The sequence below is a fragment of the Hypomesus nipponensis genome, chromosome 26 (assembly GCF_054491055.1).
Source record: "Hypomesus nipponensis isolate SF chromosome 26, ASM5449105v1, whole genome shotgun sequence".
Lineage (NCBI taxonomy): Eukaryota > Metazoa > Chordata > Actinopteri > Osmeriformes > Osmeridae > Hypomesus > Hypomesus nipponensis.
The window spans coordinates 10,762,233-10,786,256 of NC_140386.1; the positions used below are offsets into that span (position 1 = coordinate 10,762,233).

Here is a 24,024-nt window from a genome sequence, read left to right on the forward strand (position 1 = left end):
CTACTGAAGGAGAGAGGGGATCTACTGAAGAGAGAGGGGATCTACTGAGCAGAGAGGGGATCTACTGAAGGAGAGAGGGGATCTACTGAAGGAGAGAGGGGATCTACTGAAGGAGAGAGGGGATCTACTGAAGAGAGAGGGGATCTACTGAAGGAGAGAGGGGATCTACTGAAGGGTGTTTCTTCTGGATCCACTGAAGCCACTGAGCATCTTTCTGGTTTCCCACACTGTGTGTGTGTGTGTGTCCCAGTAAGGCTGGGAGGATGCCGGAGCTTGAGGACTTTCCCCCTCAGCAGGGGGCCCAGCAGGAGGCCCAGCAGGAGGCCCAGCAGGGGGCCCAGCAGGGGGCCGACCCGGCCCAGATCCAGCGCAGCGTCCTTGACGAGCAAGTGGAGCTGTGGTGGTTCCGCGAACCGGGCAAGTCTCTGCTGTGCTACTCCGTGTCGGTGCTGCTGATCCTGGGCTGCGGTCTGGGCGGCGTGGGCCTCCTCTCCACCACCACCAGCGTGTCCAGCGAGTGGCGTCTGGGCGCAGGCACGGCCCTGTGCCTGCTGGCGCTCGCCGTGCTGCTCAAACAGCTGCTCAGCTCGGCCGTGCAGGACATGAACTGCATCCGCAGCCGGCAGCGGATCGACGTGCTGAAGAGCGGCGGGCTGTCAGACCTCCTGGTGGTGCTGGGCACGGGGCTGGCCCTCGTCCTCTGCGGGGCGGTGCTTCTGAAGCTGGCCCTGGCCAATCACATGCCCAAGCCAGGCCAGGCCCTCAACGACATGTACGTCTCTGGGGTGGTGATGCTGGTGGGCGGGGGGGCGGCCGTGACGGGGGCGGGGGTGTACGCGCTGGTGGTGTTCCTGCTGGAGGGGAGCAGGCCTGGGCGGAGGCCCGGGCGGAGGCTGAGAGACAGGATGGTGGGGGTCTTCACCATCTCGGGTCACATGAACCACCGCGCCCGGAGAGAGACCACCTCCAGCCTGGCCAACCTCATTTGAGGCACTGACCAACACGCACGCTCCATACCAAGCATCACCTTGGACGACGATTGGAGAGTTTGGCTGCTTGATCATAAAGCCACATGGTACTAAATCTCTTGGGAAGATGACTGTGGCACTGCGAATGCTGACAAGCCAACGAGAGGAGGAGAGGAGAGTCTGATCTACTCGTTGTATTTCTACAGTTCAAACGCGGGGCTCACGGTATATGGATGCATTGTGATTTCTGCCACTACTGGATAAACTGAACTAGGGAGATCCACTGCACCGACACTAGCAGGCATGAACCATCAGATGAACGTTGGCCTGCTATCACCAGACACACAGCAATATGGAATCTACTCTATGTCCACGTAGACTGTCCTCAATGGAGCGATTAAACCATCAAATGATGTGACTTGAATCATTCACAATTGTACCCCCCCTTGACCAAACTAAATGAGTACCTGTCGATCTAATGACACACGTCTTTGTCATGCCTTCACATCCTGTTCCTCAGCACTGCTGAAACTCTCCTACTGTAGAGTTTGTTGTGTTTTAATTCTTTGTCAGTGCAGGTCGCCTTGCGCGGTAGTTTTTATGACTGTCCTGTGACTTCACATTCAGCAGAGCTGACTTGCCCTCCACCAGCGTTCACTGAATTGAATCAAGAATCCCAAGAGAAGGATATGGCATTGTTGCCATGGTTAAGTCTTAACAGTATGTGTTTGTGTGTGTGTGTGTGTGTGTGCGTGAGTGTGTGTGTGTGTGTCACACCTTATCAGGGTTAGGCATATGAGAAGCTGAACAAACGAGTCACACAGTCAACCACTGTGGCTCGATGACGGACAGTCCCGCCGGGGAACAATGGGCCACACACACACATGGTCTTGAGCTGGCATTGCTCTGTACCAAGCACACACACACACACAAGGCATCTTCAGCGACTGCACCAGTACAAGTGTAATCCCTCAATGATGGGATGGAGACAGGTGGTGCAAGCATGTGTGCCCTGAGAGAGAGAGAGAGAGAGAGAGAGAGAGAGAGAGAGAGAGAGAGAGAGAGAGAGAGAGAGAGAGAGAGAGAGAGAGAGAGAGAGAGAGAGAGAGAGAGAGAGAGAGAGAGAGAGAGAGAGAGAGAGAGAGAGAGAGAGAGAGAGAGAGAGAGAGAGAGAGAGAGAGAGAGAGAGAGAGAGAGAGAGAGAGAGAGAGAGAGAGAGAGAGAGGGCCTGCCTCCTCTCTCACCAAAGATCCATTCTCAAAGATATGGTACAAAGTTGTTTATTTTTATAAATATTTCCCTTTTCTTTCCCAATTGACAAGCAGTGTTAATTGAATAAGATTGAAAACACACACACTTATAATTACAGCCACAGAGAAAAAAAAGAGAAAATTTAAAAAGCTATCTGAAAATAAAATTCAGTTGTCTACCATTAATAGGAGCGTCCTCAATGCCTGATTACAAAAGAAACATTTGTGGTCACGGAAAATTGACTTGAGCCGTTTTCTCCAACCTGAATTCCATCGTGCAAGAGATCAAGCTGCTGAACTGATAGGCAGCACATTCACAAAGGAGGCGGGATTTAGACAAACACCCGTGTCAGAAAGGTTACGATTTAGCCTTCAAAGTGAAAGAATAACAGAATGTATGACCTAGACCTGCCCCTGCATATGGCTGGACACCATGGCTGTTTGGGTATCAGACACATGGCCTGGCCTCTTAACTACTTCCTGGTACAGGAGACAAAGTCTAGGTAGAGTACTATGTCCTGGTAAAGTCAACTCCATTCAACTCCATCCAAGTACAGTACTTCCTGGTCTAGTGCACAACGTCCTGGTACGTACACAACTTCAAAAACCATGACTTGACAGACACATGGGGGAAGGAGGCTGTGTTCCAGCTCAGGGACACACACCCGTTCCACTGGTAGCCACGGTGATATGCTTATCTCATCACAGAGAGGAATCTGTTTACAGCTCTTTGAAAAATGACAACCAAGACAACACATTAAACCCCCCCCCCTCCCCCCCTCCCCCACAAACACACCTTTACTATACAACATCAGCTTGATATCAGGCTGTATAAAACATGAGGTTCCAATAGAAGCACCTACTGTACATAGTTCTGGTACGCAGATACCACGAGAAAAACCCCAATAATCACAAAGCTACGATGACATGTAATCAATCCTAAAAGTCTACCCTACTGAATTCAATATTCTACAGATAAAATGTTTCTTTTGGGTGCTGAGGAGAGAGACAGAGAGAGAGAGAGTCAAGCAGTGACAGCACTATCCTTCCGTCCTCCCATCTTCCCTTGGAGAGGTTTGAAAGTTTGCTGCGTTCCCCTTTCCTGTCCTCTGCTGTCCCTTCCTCCAAAAGGAGGCAGGGAGAGAGGGAGGGAGGGAGGGAGAGGGAGAAAGGGAGAGAGAGAGAGAGGGAGGGAGGGAGAGAGGGAGGGAGGGAGGGAGGGAGGGAGAGGGAGAAAGGGAGAGAGAGAGAGAGGGAGGGAGGGAGGGAGGGAGGGAGGGAGGGAGGGAGGGAGGGAGGGAGGGAGGGAGGGAGGGAGGGAGGGAGGGAGGGAGGGAGGGAGGGAGGGAGGGAGGGAGGGAGAGGGAGGGAGAGGGAGGGAGGGAGAGGGAGAGAGAGGGAGGGAGGGAGGGAGAGGGAGAAAGGGAGAGAGAGAGAGAGGGAGGGAGGGAGAGGGAGAAAGGGAGAGAGAGAGAGAGGGAGGGAGGCAGAGAGGGGATCCATTTGTCTGGCAGCACGCTTGCCCTTAGTTCGTCCGAAGCTGATAATCTGCCAGAAGGAGAGATGTCAGGGCGTTAGCGAGAGCACGGGTTCTATCCATCATCACCTAGCCCCTCCTTCCCCCCCTGTACTGGGCCAATCCCATTACAGGCAACATTAGCAGGTTTAGCATCTTAAACTCGCAGGTGGGGGGGGGGGGGGGGGTCTTGGAGATCACATTGGGGTCAGTGGATATGCTGTTGTGGCTTTCCAACGCCTGCTTCTGAATAAGTCAACACTGCCAGTGTGAGGGAGTGCACTGTTACTTTCTGTCCCTCCTTCACCCCTCACTTTTGATCTTTCCCTCTTACCTCTCTCTCATCCCCCCTCTCATTCCCTCTCTCCTTCCCCTTATCTCTCTCCCTCTCTTCCTTTGTCTCCTTTCTCTCTCTCCCATTTCCTTCTCTCTCCCTCTCTCTCTTTTCCCTTGCTCCCTCCCTCCCCTCAGCATGAGCAGAAAGGTGATAGGCACCTTGGCGTACAGAGCAGTGAACAGTAAACCTGGTGGCACTGGAAGGTATTATTATTCAGTCCCTGAGCCACGGCTCAATGCTGACAGATGTAACAGATCTTATGGGCCGGGTCACGGCTGGGTGACATCAGGATGACCTCACATCCAGACACACGTCTGTCCAGAGGCCTTGTACACACTCAGAAGTGAACAGACCTTGGTAGGTATACAGTGTGTGTGAGTGTGTGTGTGTGTGTGTGTGAGTGTGTGTGTGTGTGTGAGTGTGTGTGTGAGTGTGTGTGTGTGTCTTACCTCCACTCTGTGTGATGTAGCGTACCCATGGTAACGCTTGATAACCACTCTTCTCAATGATCTTTAAGTAGCGTACCTGGGAAGCCATGATAGAGGTCCATTAGACATGATCCAGTTGGATATCACACACACACCTGGTTCAGTCCTGGTGGTCTTACCTGGATGCCAGACACGGTGAAATAGGGGATCTCAAAGCTGACAGTGATGGGCCTCTTCCCTTCCAGTTCATCACTCTCCACACTCGGCATGCCAAAGTGGGCTCTCATCGTGTACTCCTTACCGCCCTACACACACACACACACACACACACACACACACACACACACACACACACACACACACACACACACACACACACACACACACACACACACACACACACACAGCCTCTCAACAACCTTGACATTTCCAAGCCTCTGAGCATCTTTCCATCTCCATGGTAACTTAACACCTGCTATGGTAAGAAGTGATCAACAGTGTGAGATCTACCTAACCATTACACCCTCGTCAGGCTGAGCACAGCTACATGCTAAAACACCTGTCCAGCCAACTTCCTGGTTCAACAAAGGGTTGTCAGGTGGGCTCAAACTACCGGCACACACGTCAAGCGTTTTGTAACGGCTTTCATCAGTAATTAGTGGAGCGCCTGTAGACTGTGACGCACGGCAGACCCTGAGCTGGTCCTGAGTCATGCCTCGCTGTTCTCCCTGAGAGACATGGAAGTGACGTGCAAATGACTCACAAAACTCAAACAAGAAACCCGCAACCTGACAAGTACATGTGGAGAACATCGACTGAAAACTGTCTGCGAGGCGTCTGCGAGGCGTCTGAGAGGCGTCTGAGAGGCGTCTGAGAGGCGGAGGTCTTACAGGGAAGGACTTGATGTTCCACACCGCCACGTTCTTCTCTGGGACCCACTTGGCGCTCCCGGTGCTTGTCTTGAACTTGGGCGAGTCGGCGTCGCTGGGCACCGGCACCAGGATGCACACGTTGTTGGCGGTGGAGCGGCTCTTGAACTGGCTGCGGGCCTGGGGGGTCAGGGGTCAGGGGTGGGACGTCAAAGATGGCGTCTTATTGAAGCTAGTCGAGGGGTTGGCTGTGAGACAGCAGGGAGGAGCGTGACTGACCTTGACCTTGATCTCAACTCTGCTGTGAGAGAACCTCTCTATCACACTCTCAATCCATATGAGGGGCTTCACCTGTCACGGGCGGGGAGAGCAAGGTCAGCACAGCTCAGTGTGTGTGCGTGTGTGTGTGTGCGTGTGTGTGTGTGTGTGTGTGTGTGTGTGTGGGGGACTGACCGTGGTGTTCAGGCGGTAGGACATGAGCTCGCTCTCTCCGTCCGGAGGGATGAAGGAGATGGTGCGGTCATTCTCGAAGCGCGACAAACGAACGCACTGATGAAACTTGACATCCTCCAGCTCCACAGTCTTGCTCTTCTCTCCTGAACACACACACACACCAGCAGAGGTCACTGTTTACCTTCTCTGTGTGTTCACATGGTCAGCCTGACCTCAGCCCACATGAAGAAAACTGGTTTCACCATCAACCGCAGAGTCAAAGCACGTTTAAGTCTTGCGTCCATCTGTCTGTCAGTGTATATTTTTTCAGATATCTTCCCCACCTCTCCAGACTGCCCTTCCCCCCTCCACCCCCCCTCCTAAAACCCCCTCCTCCTCCTCCCCGCCCCCCCCCTCCTCCTCCTCCCCCCCCCCCTCCCCCCCTCCTCCTGTATATTCCTGCAGGCTGCCGTCCAGGGGGCATCTTTCATGTGAGGGTCTCGCCTGGAGGGAGGAGATTATCAACCAGACGAGAAGAGGAGGAGGGAGAGGTGAAATACGAAGAGAAGCAAATGGAGAGGGAGGGGAGGCGGGGTGAATACTGAAACTGATGGGAAGGAGGTGGAGGAGGGGAACTGTCAATGGAAGTGTGTTTGTTTTTAAACTGTCTTTGTTTCAGTGTAAGAATAAAAACGACAGACAGAGAGAGAGACAGAGAGAGAGTCAGACGGAGAGAGAGTCAGACAGACAGAGAGACAGAGAGAGAGACAGAGAGACACAGAGAGAGAGACAGAGAGAGAGTCAGACGGAGAGAGAGTCAGACAGACAGAGAGAGAGACAGAGAGACACAGAGAGAGAGACACAGAGAGAGAGAGAGATACAGAGATACAGAGATACAAAGCTATGTAGACAGAATCACTCACTGCCAGTGATCTCGAAGAGGACTTTGTCGTTGAGACCCAGCCTGAGCTCAGGCATCCCAGACAGCACCACCTTCAGCTTGATGCTGCCCACGATCTCACTGCGGAGCACGCTGCCCGTAGCACTGACCTGCAGGGTGGGGGGGGTGGAGGGGTGAGGGAGGGGGGGTGGAGGGGTGGGTGGGGTGGGGGGGTGAGGGAGGGTGGGGGGGTGAGGGAGGGTGGGGGGTGGGGGGGTGATGGAGGGGTGGGTGGGGTGGGGGGGTGAGGGAGGGTGGGGGGTGGGGGGGTGATGGAGGGGTGGGTGGGGTGGGGGGGTGAGGGAGGGGGGGTGGAGGGGTGAGGGAGGGGGGGTGGAGGGGTGGGTGGGGTGGGGGGGTGAGGGAGGGTGGGGGGGTGAGGGAGGGTGGGGGGTGGGGGGGTGATGGAGGGGTGGGTGGGGTGGGGGGGTGAGGGAGGGTGGGGGGGTGAGGGAGGGGGGGTGGAGGGGTGGGTGGGGTGGGGGGGTGAGGGAGGGTGGGGTGGGGGGGTGAGGGAGGGTGGGGTGGAGGGGTGAGGGTGGGGGGTGGGGGGTGAGGGAGGGGTGAGGGTGGGGGGTGGGGGGGTGATGGAGTGGTGAGGGAGGGTGGGGGGTGGGGGGGTGAGGGAGGGGTGGTTGGGGATGGCACATCCAGAGGGAAGGGAGGAGGGGCCGTGAGAATGGGACGGAAGGCAGACCTGGTCTGGGTCCTGACGAGCCAGGAGCTACAGAGCATGTCTGGATGGTGATGTCACGGTGATGTCACCACCAGGAACGACAGCTAGGGGTGTGGCCTCGCCTCCACCCGTCGTTGACCTCACCACGACGACAGGCCTCATAGGCTGCCTGCGAGGGCCCGGGGCCACTAAGGGCCAAGCACATCGCAGGGTTGTCCACCAGGAGGAAATAGTTGACTTGAGGCTGGTCATTCTCACTGTGTTTACAAGTTAGCACTGAGCTGGATTTAGACAATGTTTGCCTTTGCGAGGACAACGGTGTGGACTTGGCCTTTGTTAAAGCTTGCGGAGGTAGTGAGGGACATACTCTATAAAAACTCAGCTCACATGACTTGAATCTGTCTTTTTTACTGCCTGTCACCCGCGAGTTATTAAAAGCCTACACACACGACAACATACTCCACACATACAGCGCACTAAATCAACAACAAAAAGTGTAACAAATGGTCCTTTAAACTAAATATGTCTCATACCTGTAAACGCTTAACAAATGGCATATTTACATTTCCATTGCTTTAATTCATGGTTTTGATTACAAAGACGTGCTATCAGCAATCAACATGCCAGTGAATAATACAACTTCTCGATGGAAAGAGAGGTTCTGAGAAGCTCAAATAGGGAAGTAGCAATGACCCACAGTTGCATCCGAATCAGCGTTGTGTCAACAAACAAAAAAAGATTTAAATTGAACAGTTACTGAGTAGGACCAGGGTAAGTATTCTGAATGAAAGAGAGACAGAGCTCACCAGCAGGTTAACCGACTCGATGACGTCCATGAACACCTCATTCTTTCTGTATTTGATGCCCTCTGACCTCCAGGACACGGCGTTGGTGACGGTGGCTGGGGGACGCGGGGCCCCCACCTCCAACTTGTGACCCTGCTGGGTAATGTACCTGGCAGGAGAGGAAGGGGGAGGAAGGGGGAGGAAGGGAGAGGAAGGGAGAGGAAGGGGGAGGAAGGGGGAGGAAGGGGGAGGAAGGGAGAGGAAGGGAGAGGAAGGGAGAGGAAGGGGGAGGAAGGGGTAGGAAGGGAGAGGAAGGGAGAGGAGTGCAGTGTGAGGGCGAGGATAGCGAAGGAGCACCCATGTTGACCTGCTCAACGGGACTTGTGACTAAGGCTGAGATCTAATAGGGGACCCAGTCAGGTGAGACAGTGTCTGCTAGGGGACCAGGAGAGCACCCAGTCAGGAAGTGAGATAGTGTGTCGTGAGACAGGATACAGAGTGTTGAGTGAGAAAAAGGACTTCCAGGGGCTGTTTGCACAGCCAGCTGGCTGGTCGTGTGTGTAATTAGAACAAGCTTACAGGAATCCCAGTGTTAAGGCACATCTCCGATCAGTCAAACATCAAAGCTCCCGTTAGAATCAATACACCTTTACACCCAGTATATGATAAGCATATTCTGCTGTGTGTGTGTGTGTGTGTGTGTGTGTGTGTGTGTGTGTGTTGGCCATGGGGACACGGGGACATTGAGATCCTTTTGTGTTGCATCTATGCAAACACGTGACCCAGGTTATTCCAGTAAGGGAACACCTGACCCCTGCCCCTCACGACTCCCAGACAGGTGACACTGTGCACCACACGTCGTCAAGTGTCAACACACAACAATGCACAGACACACACTCAGGCACACACAAACTGTGTGTATTCCCTTGATAGATCTTTCCTCTGTTTTGCAAGTAAACACCCCCCTCCCTCCCCCCTGCCCTTCCCCCCTCCCTCCCCCCTGCCCTTCCCCCCTCCCTCCCCCCTGCCCTTCCCCCCTCCCTCCCCCCTGCCCTTCCCCCCTCCCTCCCCCCTGCCCTTCCCCCCTCCCTCCCCCCTCCCTCCCCCCTGCCCTTCCCCCCTCCCTCCCCCCTCCCCTTCCCCCCTCCCTCCCCCCTGCCCTTCCCCCCTCCCTCCCCCCTGCCCTTCCCCCCTCCCTCCTGCCCCCTCCCCAGGCCCAGCAGTCCTCCCTGGGGTAATGGTGGATTGATCCAATCTTCTACATATAAAACCTGCTGTAGCCTGCAGACTAGACCCTGCTGCAGCCTGCAGACCTTCCCTCCTTGTCGGCTCGGAAGGTGCCCGTCTGCCTACAAGCCAATCCCAAAACAGACGCTGCAGAAACCAGGTGGGTCTATTTCAGAGGTAGACCGTTGACACGGCGACCATGTGGCATTCTATTCTGAACCCAGCCCCTCCCCCCCCCTCCCCCCCTCCCCACATCCTCCCCCCATCTCTGATCTCAACGTGTCGCTGCCTCTCTCAGCTCGGACAGATGAAAGACTAACAAGCTGGAGATGATTGTTTACTCTCCTGCTATTGAAATGCAGATGACTGAATCAGAGAGCGCTGGGTTGAGAACTGACTGCTCAGCTCGATTGTACCTTCCAAAGCATGCGCATACACACGCACATTCATTCACTGTACTATCAAGGGAAGTTTGGCCTGACCAAATGGGGAAGGCTGGGAGTGGTGGAGTGGTGGAGTGGTGGAGCGGTGGAGTGGTGGAGTGGTGGAGTGGTGGAGTGGTGGAGTGGTGGAGCTGGTGGAGTGGTGGAGTGGTGGAGTGGTGGAGTGGTGGAGTGGTGGAGTGGTGGAGCAGGTGGAGTGGTGGAGTGGTGGAGTGGTGGAGTGGTGGAGTGGTGGAGTGGTGGAGTGGTGGAGTGGTGGAGCAGGTGGAGTGGTGGAGCAGGTGGAGTGGTGGAGTGGTGGAGTGGTGGAGTGGTGGAGTGGTGGAGTGGTGGAGTGGTGGAGCAGGTGGAGTGGTGGAGTGGTGGAGTGGTGGAGTGGTGGAGTGGTGGAGTGGTGGAGCAGGTGGAGCGGTGGAGCGGTGGAGTGGTGGAGTGGTGGAGTGGTGGAGTGGTGGAGCAGGTGGAGGGGAGAAGGGAGGAGGTTGAGAGTTAGAGACTGGAGAAATCTGAGGATGGGTGGGGGCTGGGGAACTAGGAGCTCAGTTTGTCTGGAGTGCAGCCAGCTGACAGTGGCATTGTGTGTCTGCGTGTGTGTGTGTGTGTGTCAGCCGGAGACTGGCAGTTATCAGTACTATTCAGCCACCAAGACAGAAAAAAACAGTCATCCATGCTAAGAGCAAAGGCAATTCACTACGGATCTTCATCAATGCCGGTTTTGTCGGAGTACGCCGGCCAGCTATTTGATTGTCATAAAACTGAACGATATCACATGTTGAGCAATGAGGGCTTCAATTAAAGGTGCAACACTAATTACTGATAGGTAATTGGGCAGACATAAAGTGTGCGTTACCGTGGCAGCGCGGCCCTCATTAAGAGCATGATAAAGCTACCCGGGAACATGGCACATTTCCCAGGAGTCCTGATGGGAACACAAAAACAAGGCTGCTCGCCTGGCTAACAAGCTGCTCGCCTGGCTAACAAGCTGCTCGCCTGGCTAACAAGCTGCTCGCCTGGCTAACAAGCTGCTCGCCTGGCTAACAAGCTGCTCGCCTGGCTAACAAGCTAAACCCACTGAACCCTGTGTCCTGGATGCTAGTCTGACAGCTAGCTTGGACGCTAGCCTAAATGTTAACCTGACAGCTAGCTTGGATGGTAGCCTGGACGCTAGCCTAAATGCTAGTATGAAAGCTAGCCTAAATGCTAGTCTGGATGCTAGATGCTAGCCTGCATTAGCATTGACAAGTCCGAGCAACAGTGGCTGGTTCTGACAGGCTAAGTGAGGCCACTCACTCTTGCAGGATCTTGCTGTCTGTCGTCTGAGGGAAGCCAAAGTCCATAATCTCATCCATCAGCTCGTAGACCGTCACAAAGTTGTCACGGATACTCTCCTCCTCCAACTCCTTGAAGTACTCTTTGAACACCTACAGACAGTCAGACAAACAGGTGATCAGCGTGTGTGTGAGTATGTGTGTACACACAGAAGTGTAATCATGTTATACTAACCTCCACTATTTTGTAGAGAAAGGAGTACACCAGACCAGCATTGGCATTCTTCTTGGTCATTGCCACCACTGAAAACAGTCAGTTAAGTAGAAAATACCTTTTTTTCCTTTCACTTTTCAAATCCATACAATGAAGTCACAGCAGGACTTCCTGTGGCGAAGGATACAGTAAAGGTTGCTGTGTTTGATCCACAGGAAGTGGGTGGAGCCGTGGGCTACCAGGGGGGACATGTCTGCATCCTCCTCCATCCTCAGCAGGATGGGCATGAAGTGGTCGATCTCATTCATGTCCATGTTCCCCATGTAGTTCCTGCATATCAGCACCTGGCCCAGGAAACAACCACACACAGATGCATGACGACAATAAGGTTTAATGTAACGGGCCCCTCTAACAGTACAACTGGCCCCCGCTTGCCCCCCCTCCACTGATGTGCACTGTACTGTGTTCAGCCTGACTGGAGCTGCAGCTAGCCAGCAGGCTGACTATTCACAAAACATCCAAACACCGACACAAACAAGTGAATGCGAGGACCCCTTAAATTAAAACAGTCGGGGGGGGGGCACTGCAAACGCCCCGCCGCCCCCCAAAACAAAAGCAACAGAGATGACTCAGTGATCAGAGTCGGTGGCGCTCGCAAGACCAGGAAGGAGCGAGGAGAGAGATCAAAGCCCACGCTTGATAGAACTCAGACACTGAAGACGCGACGAGGAACATTCCGGTAGCACAAGGCCCTCCATGGCAAAAAGGTCGGGCCGGCCGCGGACAACAAAGAAGAGGAAATAGGAAAATAAAGAAAGAGGGAAATGCCAGACACAGCTAATCTAAGACAGGGAAAGGAAACGGACAGAGAAACAAATCTCTGTTTCTACAAAAGGGAAAAGTGAAACCAAAGACTGGCTTGAAGGATCTTAAAGAACACTATTTGTATTTGTAGCCGAAAGCCACAAAGGGAAATTATGTTTAGTTACATCGTGTCGTTTCTGATTTATTGAGACATGAAGACTTTATTCACGGTTAAACATTGCAACAATTGCATTTGTACTGTGGTGTGTTGTGAGGCTTGGGGAGTATTGTGACCAGATCGAGTTTTTAATACTTGCTTTGGGTAGAAATATGGTACCTGAGTTCATACTGCCGTCAGTGACACTGTGGATAAGTATTCCCGCTAAATCCATCCAGGTTGCTGACATGACATTTGCAACAGACACTTTATTAAGTCTCCTATGAAGGAAACATGCTCATATTGAATGTCATGTCATAAAAAAACTTCAGTATTGGGTCATGGCATATTGGTTTTGAGTGAATGAATTCAATCCAGTTAACTGAAATATGATTCGAAAGGGTCCTTTAACTGAATCTTCACTATGGAATCATTTCAAGCCACCACCAATTACTGTTCCTGCACCTCCTCCTATTGTTATCACATTCATCTGAACAGGCAGAGAAAAGATGCTCATTCACAAGCGTGTTCTCCACTGACTGCTAAATATAACCACCCATCTGACATCCAACTTCAGCTTTCTCATCAAAACCTGTATTTCTGCCGAGACATTTGTATTCAGCTGATAAGTCAACACGTAAGGTTAAAATGAGGACACACACAGTAACATAATACACACACAGAGAGACTGACACACACACACAGTAACATAATACACACACAGAGAGACTGACACACACACACAGTAACAGAATACACACACAGAGAGACTGACACACACACACACACCCAGCAGTCACTGGTAGAGGTAAGGCTTCCCTACACCACAGAGATCTAAGAGAGATGCTAATACTCGAAGCATCCTGACTGAGACGTTGAGGGGATTAGACTGGGTTTTTTCCGGATCCACCTTCACTATCTCTCGGGTGTGGGGCGTTTTTAACGAGGGTTGGAAGGTAATAGTTTATTTTCTTCCAGAAGATTCTGCAGCAATTATGGGGCTGGAGAAAAAGGACTCACAGGTCAATGAGGCACAGCCGCAGGCCAGGGTTACAATCAATTTTGCCTGCATACGGTTTGACCTAGAGAGTGAACATCTCTCTGAGGCTAAAGGCAGGTCATTCCATGGGAGGCAAACATCCGTGAACAATCGATGCATTTAGAACAAGCCTGAGTAAACTGTGCGATACAGTTCTCTGGAGTGCTCTGAAATCTTCCAATGTTGAGGTTTTAAATGTCACCAACATTGACACCATCAACATGGCTTTGTATTTGTTAACACTTAAGACATGCTCTTAAGACAGTGGAGATGGTTGTGGACTTCAGGAAGAACACAGCCCCACTCACCCCCATCACCCTGTATGACTCCCCAGTCAACACTGTGGAGTCCTTCCGCTTCCTGGGCACTATCCTCTCCCAGGACCTCAAGTGGGAACTGAACATCAGCTCCCTCACCAAGAAAGCACAACAGAGGATGTACTTCCTGCGGCAGCTGAAGAAATTCAACCTGCCAAAGACAATGATGGTGCACTTCTACACAGCCATCATTGAGTCCATCCTCACCTCCTCCATCACCACCTGGTACGCTGCTGCCACTGCCAAGGACAAGTGCAGGCTGCAGCGTATCATCTGCACTGCTGAGAAGGTGATCGGCTGCAATCTGCCTTCCCTCGAGGATCTGCACACCTCGAGGACCCTGAGGCGAGCGAGGAAGATTGTGGCCGACCCCTCCCACCCTGGACACTCCCTGTTTCAGCTACTCCCCTCCGGCAGAAGGCTGCGGTCCATCAAGACCAAAACCTCACGCCACAAGAACAGTTTCTTCCCATCCGCTGTTGGCCACTTTAATGGCCAAGGACTCTCACTCACTTTAAATCACAAGCTGCACAATGACACCCTGCACTTGCAATTTGCACTATTGTATCGTTCTCTTGCACTATCTGTTTTTTTAGGTTAGATTGTAAATTATGGCTTCTTATATTTTATTTTTTATTCCCCTTAGTATTAGCTAGACCCCCCTTAGTATTAGCTAGACTTTGCTCCTTTTGTATAGTTAGTCCACATATTTAAGTTTCAATATTCCTATATGTTTAATGTATGCACCTCCATGCCAAAGTAAATTCCTTGTTTGTGCAAACATTCATGGCGAATAAAATCCCTTCTGATTGTGAGTCTCTCAGTAGATGAATTCATGACTCCGGTTGGACTATACCGTACGATTATTGGATGGTGCAACACAAAGCACTTATTAATCAACATCAAACTTATGCATGTTAGACCAAGTCTTTTCCCTGTGTGACGGTATAGCCTTCACCGTCCAGTCAGCATCATCTGAGGGTCACCTGACCAGGTTATGGGAATGGACCCAAGGCTGGAGGTATTGGATTGCTCCAGGGCTGGGATGGGTCATTAATCAGCACGATAAGGAATCCCAGGGTGGATGGATAATCCATCCTTCAGACACCCACAGGCACGGAGCTGTTTTCCTATCTGCATATCAACACTCACACAGATGGGACCAGACATAATAAGGACCAGACACAATAACGAACATTATCATACTTTACAATAGCTTGGGATCGATACAGCCTAGGGAGGGGGGGGGGGGGGGCGCAGTTTGATCTTGATTTAGTAGGATGTGATTTGATTTTACTACACGACGATTTATGAAAGTAAGCTCGAGCAAAGTGAAGGCTGACTGGACAGGTTAACAATCATTTAGAGTCTAATATATGATAATGAAGACGGTATTTTACAGAAAAGGTGCAGTCTGGAAGAAACTGTGAACTGTTGGAACCATCCACTGAATGCTAGGCTACTCCCTGTGCGGCGTAACTAGTTTGGCAAGTTTTGTTTCTATTCATAACACGTCGATAACATTCACTGTGCATTGTGCAGTGACGTTGATGTGAAAATCAGTACTATACTGTCATCATTCACATTACACTACGTGTATCACGTGTACATATTACACGTGTATTCAACGTTGCAAGTCATAACTAATTTAACATCTGTGTTTTAAAGCGCACAAAATTGAGTACGTTCCTAAGCAGGTGTCCTTCGCTACGCTGTCGAAGAGCTACATATTGCAACTTCTCCGCCTTGTTGATTCTTTGGTTGCGACTCACCTTTCCTTTGAGGTCCAATATAAATATCGCAGAAGCCGACATCCTTGTATATCGAACTCCTGAACTGCTGAAGAAACTGTATTGTAACTTTGTAAATTCCCTAAAACATGCCAGTCAATTGACGAGAGGCAGCAACGCTTCCATCTTCCTGGCAGTCGCGCCGTCATTCACTACGGCTGAGCTCTTTTCCGGGTGCCGTGTGTTTCGGCGTCAGACCTGTCGAACAGCTTTCATCAACATGCACATCAGTCTGAAAAAAGCGATCACTTGTGACTCACATATCACTTATTCGCCTATAATTTGTCCGGTGGTTATGTAACCCAGATATATTTTCAGTCAGCTAATGCTTTTCTGTATTATCACTGTTTTTGGTGTGTGTCTCTTTAAGGGTTACGACCACTTTATGTTGCGGCAGCTTTACGATTGCTGTTTTACGGTGTTTGTTATTGTTACCTGGGAGACGAAGTTTTCGCGGGTAGATATCTTCTTCAACGCCTGCAAGCAACGTGTGTTGAAGCTGTGATTCTCTTGCTGTTTAATTTTGGAGTTAAACTTGTTAAAGTAATTTTAAGTGAAATATTTACCGTACAAAGTACTCGGTTTTCTTTGGATAATATCCGGAAGTCCGTCGGCAACGTTTATCCACTAGAAGACCGTTCGCAAGGAACTCTGCCGAGTGAATGAACATTGAGGAGACGCTGCCGCTGTTTCCTGAGTGCTTTCCTGTGGCTAGCGAGATCGTGAGGAGCCATCTTCATCTTCTGAATATCCCGAGGATTGCAGGCAAAATTACTAAACCACCACACACATATAGAGCTCTATAATATTATTGCTGGCCAGCACTTTACTTTCTTTTGTTATTTTTTTTGTTGGTGCTAAAGACAATATAAGGACACTTCAAGATTTGTTCTATGTTCTATAAGAAGACCGTTCGGTATCCACTTTGTTTTCATGGACTGAGAAAGAGACATTTAATTAAAGAAGACGAGTAACATTCCTTCAGGTATTTTGTACTGAATAACAGGGTGTTGTTCAGACATTTAAGTATATGGTTAACTGCCTAAAAAAAGGGGAAATATTTTTATTTTTTATTTTTTTTCTAATTGATATAATCACATTTCAATGTGATTTGAGGTTTACTGTTTTATGTTGTTCCTGACCTACATTGTGATCAAGTAAGACGCATTTCAGTTCAGCAAATGTTAAATAAAACTGGACCGATAGTAAACTGCTATCACAACCCGAGTAAATTCTGTTTATTGGTTACAGACGAAAATTGGCGCCCGAACAGGGACTGAAGTGTGTCTACTTGATCTTAAATATAAAAACTCTTTAAAGTATAATCATCTGAAAATTGTAAGGTTGGGTTAATTGAGAAAACAAAATGGAGTTTTGTGACATGTATGGTTTTGACCCAGAGTGCACAGTTATGCTTAAGGGTGTCCCAGCTAAGGTTAAACTGGAAGATGTAAAAAGGGTTTTTGCATTACTAGATGATGTTGTTGGAGTGCATCACATTGACAGCCTTCCCAATACCATTCTGTGTCAGTTTAGCGAGTCTTTAACTCCAATGCTTCTAGACCGCGAGCATCCAGCTGATGACTCATATTGGAAGGTTATGCAGATAGATGAATACTGTCCGTCTAAGTCAGTCAGTGAGCCACCCACAGAGGATGTAGTGCCTCTTGCGCGTGCTATTAATGACATGACAGTCAATTTCAGAGAGCAGGTAAATGAGTTAGCTCTAACATACAACATGAGCCCCATTACTTTGAATCAAGTAGCAGTGAATCATATTTCTGGAAAAGGGGATAAAGACAAGGGCCCAGTAACTTCTACCCCAGCATCTGCTCTTGAAGCCCCGGCATTTAAAGCACCGTCTACCCCTAATCCAAGACCGGTTGTCTTCACTGCTGATAGCTATTCTTCCAGTCCAAGACAGGCCCCTAATGACACTCTGCTTGTTGACCCCCTCTCTGCAGATGTTCAGAGAGTAATCGTGGAACATATTGTAAAACACGACTCCATGGTGTTCATTCCACCTGCAAGAGAACTGCGTCCATTCTCTGGAAATTCTCCTAAACCTCCCACAGAGGTGGATTACAAAGTGTGGCGGCTTAGAGCTAAGCAAGTAATAAATGACTCCAGTCTGTCAGAGGCACAGCAGCGACGTATGCTCCTTGATAGCCTTCATACCCCTGCTTTAAATGTGGCTTTCTCTATTGGAGCCCAAGCCCCACCAAGTGACTATCTCCATGAACTAGACAAGGCTTATGGTAACGTTACAGGAGGTGAGGAGCTGTATATTCAGTTCTTAGAGACCCATCAGGACAGTGGGGAGAAAGCATCCGACTACCTGCGTCGACTCCAAACTCTGTTACAGGAAGTAGTTGAAAATAAAGGTGTGGTTAAACAAAATGGTGATTCTCAACTTTTAAAGCAGTTCCTAAGAGGCTGCTGGGAAGACAGTATGATAACCACATTGCACCTAAAAGAACAACTCAATGACCACTCCCAGAGCACGCCCACTTTCTCAGAGTTGCTGTTCAAAATAAGAAATTATGAGAAAGAAAGTCAGCTAAAGGAAATGAGGAAAAAGCGACATACTGCTGGGAGCACAACCAAAGTTCATACTAAGACACACCTAACTACTGATGAGTCTGAGCCCCCTAGCAACAAAGTCCTAGCGGTGTGCGATGCTAACATTAGGGAGCAGCTTGAGGAGAGAATCAGACTGTTAGAGGCTGAGCTAAGGCAAAGTGTCACTACTCAAAATGCCAATCACCCCAGATACGATAGAGCAGGACGAAAGTTCTCACCGAAAGCAAAAGGCAGCAACACAGCTCCACCACTCCAAGCCGCGCCCGCAGAGAATCTCATTAAAGCAGGCAGGTTTTGTTACAATTGTGGAGAGGAGTCACATATGATGCCGCAATGCACAAACCAAACTAATGCTGTGCTTGTGCAGAAGAAACTTTGTGAGAGACATCAAACTAGACAAACCCAACGTCCACTAAGCTACCAACAGACAAGCCCCCAGCCAAATCTGTCTTTAAACAGTTAAGGGCTCCTGCTGTGGGACAAGCAGGAGCTCAGTGTCAAACTAGTTCCCCTGTTTTGAGCCAGTGCATGCATGAACCCCCAAATGCATCAGCAACTATTCAGATTCCAGCAGGACTTGTTGGAGAGCCTTGTGATAGTGAAGCATGGTTAGATGGAGTCCAATGCAATTGCATAATTGACACAGGGTCTCAAGTAACAATCATATCCCAGTCATTTTATTTCCGTTACCTTTCCCACCGACAGTTATTCTCTATCAAAGATGCCCTAAACATTGAAGGTGCAGCGGGACAAAAGGTTCCATATTTGGGCTATGTTGAAGTGGATGTGCAGTTCCCTAAAGATAAATGTGGCACAAACCAATGTTTTCACATCCTAGCTTTAGTAAGCCCAGATCAGTCATACAATGACAAGCATTCTTTGCTTGTAGGTACTAATGTCCTGCGTCCAATGATCCAAGACTGCATTAAACAAGGCGGAACTAAGTTCCCGGAAACCCTTCCTATCCAGGCCAGCTGGCTAATGGCTTATGCAGAGTGTGACAACCGGACTGACTCCCAAACAAAAGACGCCAAAGTTCTGCGTGTAAGGCTCAGCAGCAAAGTACCCATACGCTTGAAGCGTGGCGAGCTTTGTACTTTAAAGGGCATCTGTCACAATAAACCAGGTGAAGGTGAAGTCCAAGCTCTTGTGGGTGGTACGGAGGAAATACCCACGCCAGGAGGCCTGATCGTCTATGACCAGATAGTGGATGTAAAGCCTCAATCCCACAATAAATTTAAGCTTGCTGTCAAAAATATTTCTCAGCGTGACATCACCTTATACCCCAAAACAGTCATTGCTGAGTGTTCTCCCATTGACTGGGCAGTGCCCGTTTCACACTTTGACCAGAACAAACAGTCAGATGTTGCCCTTCCACAGACACATGCTCTGTCGGTGGCACAAAATGAAAAGATCAATTCAGCAGCTGAAATCTTCTATCCTGATTTCAGCGACAGCCCCATAGCACCAGAACTAAGGGAGCACATACAGGCTAGAATAAACAAAGAAGTGCCAGATGCGTTTTCTAGACATGATCTAGATGTTGGTAACATTGCAGGAGTCACTCATCGCATAGAGCTTGATCCTCATGTACCATTCAAAGAGCGAACTCGACGTGTTTCACCTGCCGACTTCAATGACTTAAAAAGGCATCTCCAAGACCTTTTGGCCATAGGCATCATAGAGGAATCACATAGCCCCTACGCCTCTCCAATTGTTCTTGTCCGGAAAAAGAACGGAGATCTGAGGATGGTGGTGGATTACCGCAGACTGAACAACTTGACTAAAAAAGATGCCTACCCATTACCCCGTATAGAGGAGACATTCTCCCTGCTGTCAGGCTCAAAATGGTTCACTGTACTGGATCTAAAGAGTGGGTACTATCAGATGGAGGTTGAACCCTCTGATCGGCCAAAGACAGCATTCACAACACCCTTTGGAACATGGCAATTTCGGAGAATGCCCCAAGGCCTGACCAACTCTCCAGCAACCTTCCAGCGAACCATGGAGAAGGTGATGCAAGGTATTAACCTCCAAGAGGTTGTTGCTTTCCTCGACGATCTCATAATATTCTCTAGCTCTTTGGAGGAACACGAGGAGAGATTAATGAAGGTTCTCAAACGCGTCTCTGATTTTGGCCTCAAACTGTCCCCTTCCAAATGCAAATTCTTCCAGACCTCTGTGAAATACCTAGGGCATGTGATATCTGCTGAGGGAATCCAACCCGATCCTGACAAAGTTGCTGCTGTAAAAGAATGGCCCCGGCCTCGAACAGCCAAAGAGCTTCGGTCGTTTTTAGGTTTCACAGGGTATTACCGAAGATTTGTGAGAGAGTATGCCAGGGTTGTTAGGCCACTAAACGATTTGTTGAAAGGAGATCTAGCGCCCAGGCACAAAGGCCCTAACTCCTGGCCAAGAAAACAGTCACATCCACTTGGTGCATTATGGACCGCTGATTGCCATGCAGCATTTGAGCTCATTATCGAGAAATTAACATCTGCCCCTGTGCTTGCGTTTTCCAACTGGCAGCTCCCATATGTGCTTCACACTGACGCCAGTATGACCGGTTTAGGTGCAGCCCTGTATCAGGTCCAAGATGGCCAAACCCGAGTGGTAGCATACGCCAGTCGTGGTCTCTCTAAAAGTGAGAAAAACTACCCCGTGCATAAGTTGGAATTCCTCGCTCTTAAATGGGCGGTCAGTGAAAAGTTTCATGACTATTTGTATGGGGCCAACTTCAAAGTGCTAACGGATAATAATCCTCTGACATACGTGTTGACAAGTGCAAAGTTAGATGCCGCGAGCCACAGATGGCTTGCTTCTCTATCATTGTTCAACTTTGACATCCATTACAAATCTGGTGTGCTGAATATCGATGCTGATGGGCTCTCGAGGAGGCCTCATGAACCATCCGAAGACGATGATGAGTCTCGAGAGATGGACCAGAGAATCTCCGGTATGCTAGATCGCGCTAGCCTCTCACTTGAGGAGTTCCAGGTTTTGGATGGGGAGACAGTGAGCACTCTTTGTATGCGCCACGGTGTCAATGTTCATGCAGTTGCACAAGACAATCAGGATCCGGATAGTGTCATACCTGCAGTGGAAACTCTCTTGTGTCATGAAAGTGCAGTCCCTGATGATCTGGAAGATCCAGTCCCTGGGCTAGGACAATCAGCTCTGCCAGAAATGTCTATGGAGGACTGGTATCAGTTGCAGAGGGAAGACGCAGCATTGGCACAAGTTATTTGTATACTGGAAGAGCAGCCTGACACTGAAGTATTTGATAAAACATCTGTGGAGCCAGAGGTTGCTCAACTCTTACGTGAGAGATCAAAACTACTCTTGAAGGATGGAGTGTTATGCCGCAAGGTTCTCAACCAAAGAGGTGAAGCGTTTCATCAACTTGTCATACCCAGTAGTCACAGAGAACGAGCCTTCCAAGGTATTCATGATGAGACAGGCCACATGGGTATCGAAAGAACTTTGGAATTAGCTAGAGCAAGGTTCTACTGGCCGAAGATGGCGAAATACATTGAGACAAAGTGCAAAAGCTGTGAAAGATGTGTCAGACGAAAATCTAGGGTGCAAAAGGCATCCAAACTAGTTAACATCAAAGTCAGTGGTCCCCTTGAGTTAGTCTGTATGGATTTTCTGACCATTGAACCTGACTCAAGAGACACTAGAAACATATTGGTCATAACTGATCACTTTACAAAATATGCACAGGCATATACGACTAGAGACCAGACAGCCAAGACTGTTGCCACAGTATTATGGGAAAACTTCATTTGTCACTATGGTTTTCCACGCAGGCTGCATAGTGATCAAGGAGCCTGTTTTGAGTCAGAAGTTGTAGCAGAACTTTGTAAGCATGCTGGAATCGCCAAGTCTCGCACAACACCCTACCACCCGAGAGGGAATCCGGTAGAACGATTCAACAGGACCCTGCTCGACCTCTTGGGAACGCTGGAGGACAAAAAGAAGGAGGAATGGAGGAAATATGTCAAGCCCCTTGTACATGCATATAATTGTACACGGAACGATGTGACTGGCGAAGCCCCTTTTCTACTCATGTTTGGCAGAGAGCCGCGTCTCCCCATTGACCTCTGTTTTGGCATCAGCCCTCAGGGTCACAACCCCAAAGCGCACACACAATATGTGCGAGACCTAAAGAAAAGACTCAGACACGCATATGAGCTAGCGTCAAGAAATGCTGAAAAACGGCAGTTGTTGAACAAAAGGCGCTGGGATGCTAAGGTGACCGCCTTGCCTTTAGAGGTAGGGGATCGAGTCCTTGTGAGGAACCTGAGTCTCAGAAAGAAGCACAAAATCTCTGACAAATGGGAATCCACTGTTTATGTTGTTGCCAAACAGCCGGATGAGAGTATCCCTGTGTATGTTGTCAGGCCCGATAATGGTGAGGGCAGAGAGCGGGTTTTGCATCGAGATATGCTTCTTCCCTGTGGGTTCTTACCTGCAACCTTAGAAGCGGATCCTGTGAGTACTGTTGTGCAGGCAATCCCGACTCAAGTTCCTGAGGTGACTGATGAGGGAGATATTGAGGATGATCTGTCTTCAATGGAAGTGGATCAAGACTTGGACACTCAGAACACGAGCCTTGAAACCCCTGAACAGAGTACCTCTCAGTCTCAAAATCCCCTAAATCCTGATGCCCCTGAATTCATGTCAGATCAGCATGATTTGTCAGACACTGAGACTGTAATTTGTCCAGGCTCGTCCCAGGCTAGGCCTCAGAGAACAAGGGTACCACCAGCTTATTTAAGTGACTACCAAATTGGTCGTAAAGCCCATTGTAAACATCACACCTTAAGTCCCCCTACACATCAGACACTGTTTTATGGTTTCTTATTGTCCTTGCAGCAGCAAATTGCAGGGTTAGTTCAGTCTCTAGCCGTAGGTAGTGACGGGGACGTCACATTTTAAGTGGGGGAGGATGTAACCCAGATATATTTTCAGTCAGCTAATGCTTTTCTGTATTATCACTGTTTTTGGTGTGTGTCTCTTTAAGGGTTACGACCACTTTATGTTGCGGCAGCTTTACGATTGCTGTTTTACGGTGTTTGTTATTGTTACCTGGGAGACGAAGTTTTCGCGGGTAGATATCTTCTTCAACGCCTGCAAGCAACGTGTGTTGAAGCTGTGATTCTCTTGCTGTTTAATTTTGGAGTTAAACTTGTTAAAGTAATTTTAAGTGAAATATTTACCGTACAAAGTACTCGGTTTTCTTTGGATAATATCCGGAAGTCCGTCGGCAACGTTTATCCACTAGAAGACCGTTCGCAAGGAACTCTGCCGAGTGAATGAACATTGAGGAGACGCTGCCGCTGTTTCCTGAGTGCTTTCCTGTGGCTAGCGAGATCGTGAGGAGCCATCTTCATCTTCTGAATATCCCGAGGATTGCAGGCAAAATTACTAAACCACCACACACATATAGAGCTCTATAATATTATTGCTGGCCAGCACTTTACTTTCTTTTGTTATTTTTTTTGTTGGTGCTAAAGACAATATAAGGACACTTCAAGATTTGTTCTATGTTCTATAAGAAGACCGTTCGGTATCCACTTTGTTTTCATGGACTGAGAAAGAGACATTTAATTAAAGAAGACGAGTAACATTCCTTCAGGTATTTTGTACTGAATAACAGGGTGTTGTTCAGACATTTAAGTATATGGTTAACTGCCTAAAAAAAGGGGAAATATTTTTATTTTTTATTTTTTTTCTAATTGATATAATCACATTTCAATGTGATTTGAGGTTTACTGTTTTATGTTGTTCCTGACCTACATTGTGATCAAGTAAGACGCATTTCAGTTCAGCAAATGTTAAATAAAACTGGACCGATAGTAAACTGCTATCACAACCCGAGTAAATTCTGTTTATTGGTTACAGTTACACACGTTCGTTTTCCGTGCAAGCTGCTAAATATTTGCTCTCTTTCAAGAACAACGAGAAAACTGAAA

The 24,024-nt window shown here is 49.2% G+C and overlaps 2 protein-coding genes across 3 annotated transcripts; one reads left to right on the forward strand and one right to left on the reverse strand.

Annotated features, from left to right (window-relative positions):
* The first annotated feature begins 263 nt into the window (after nt 1-263).
* Nucleotides 264-1,681, forward strand: tmem125a (transmembrane protein 125a). The gene has a single exon (XM_084692322.1). It carries the CDS (start codon nt 264-266, stop codon nt 987-989), a length of 726 nt encoding a protein of 241 aa, XP_084548448.1. The 3' UTR covers nt 990-1,681.
* Nucleotides 1,682-3,621: 1,940 nt separating this feature from the next.
* ap1m3 (adaptor related protein complex 1 subunit mu 3) lies at nt 3,622-15,605 on the reverse strand. 2 transcript variants are annotated; one of them, XM_084692723.1, is made up of 12 exons: nt 15,443-15,605; nt 11,541-11,697; nt 11,375-11,442; nt 11,162-11,292; nt 8,223-8,370; nt 6,724-6,850; nt 5,822-5,964; nt 5,648-5,719; nt 5,390-5,548; nt 4,679-4,804; nt 4,521-4,596; nt 3,622-3,766 (listed from the first exon to the last, which is right to left on the reverse strand). In XM_084692723.1, the coding sequence occupies exons 1-12, from the start codon at nt 15,482-15,484 to the stop codon at nt 3,744-3,746; spliced, it is 1,272 nt and encodes a 423-aa protein (XP_084548849.1). In that variant the 5' UTR covers nt 15,485-15,605; the 3' UTR covers nt 3,622-3,743. The 2 variants fall into 2 exon arrangements, with proteins under 2 accessions (XP_084548849.1, XP_084548848.1); XM_084692722.1 differs by lacking the exons at nt 3,622-3,766; nt 4,521-4,596 and having other exon boundaries at nt 4,733-5,548.
* Between the last annotated feature and the right edge of the window lie 8,419 nt (nt 15,606-24,024).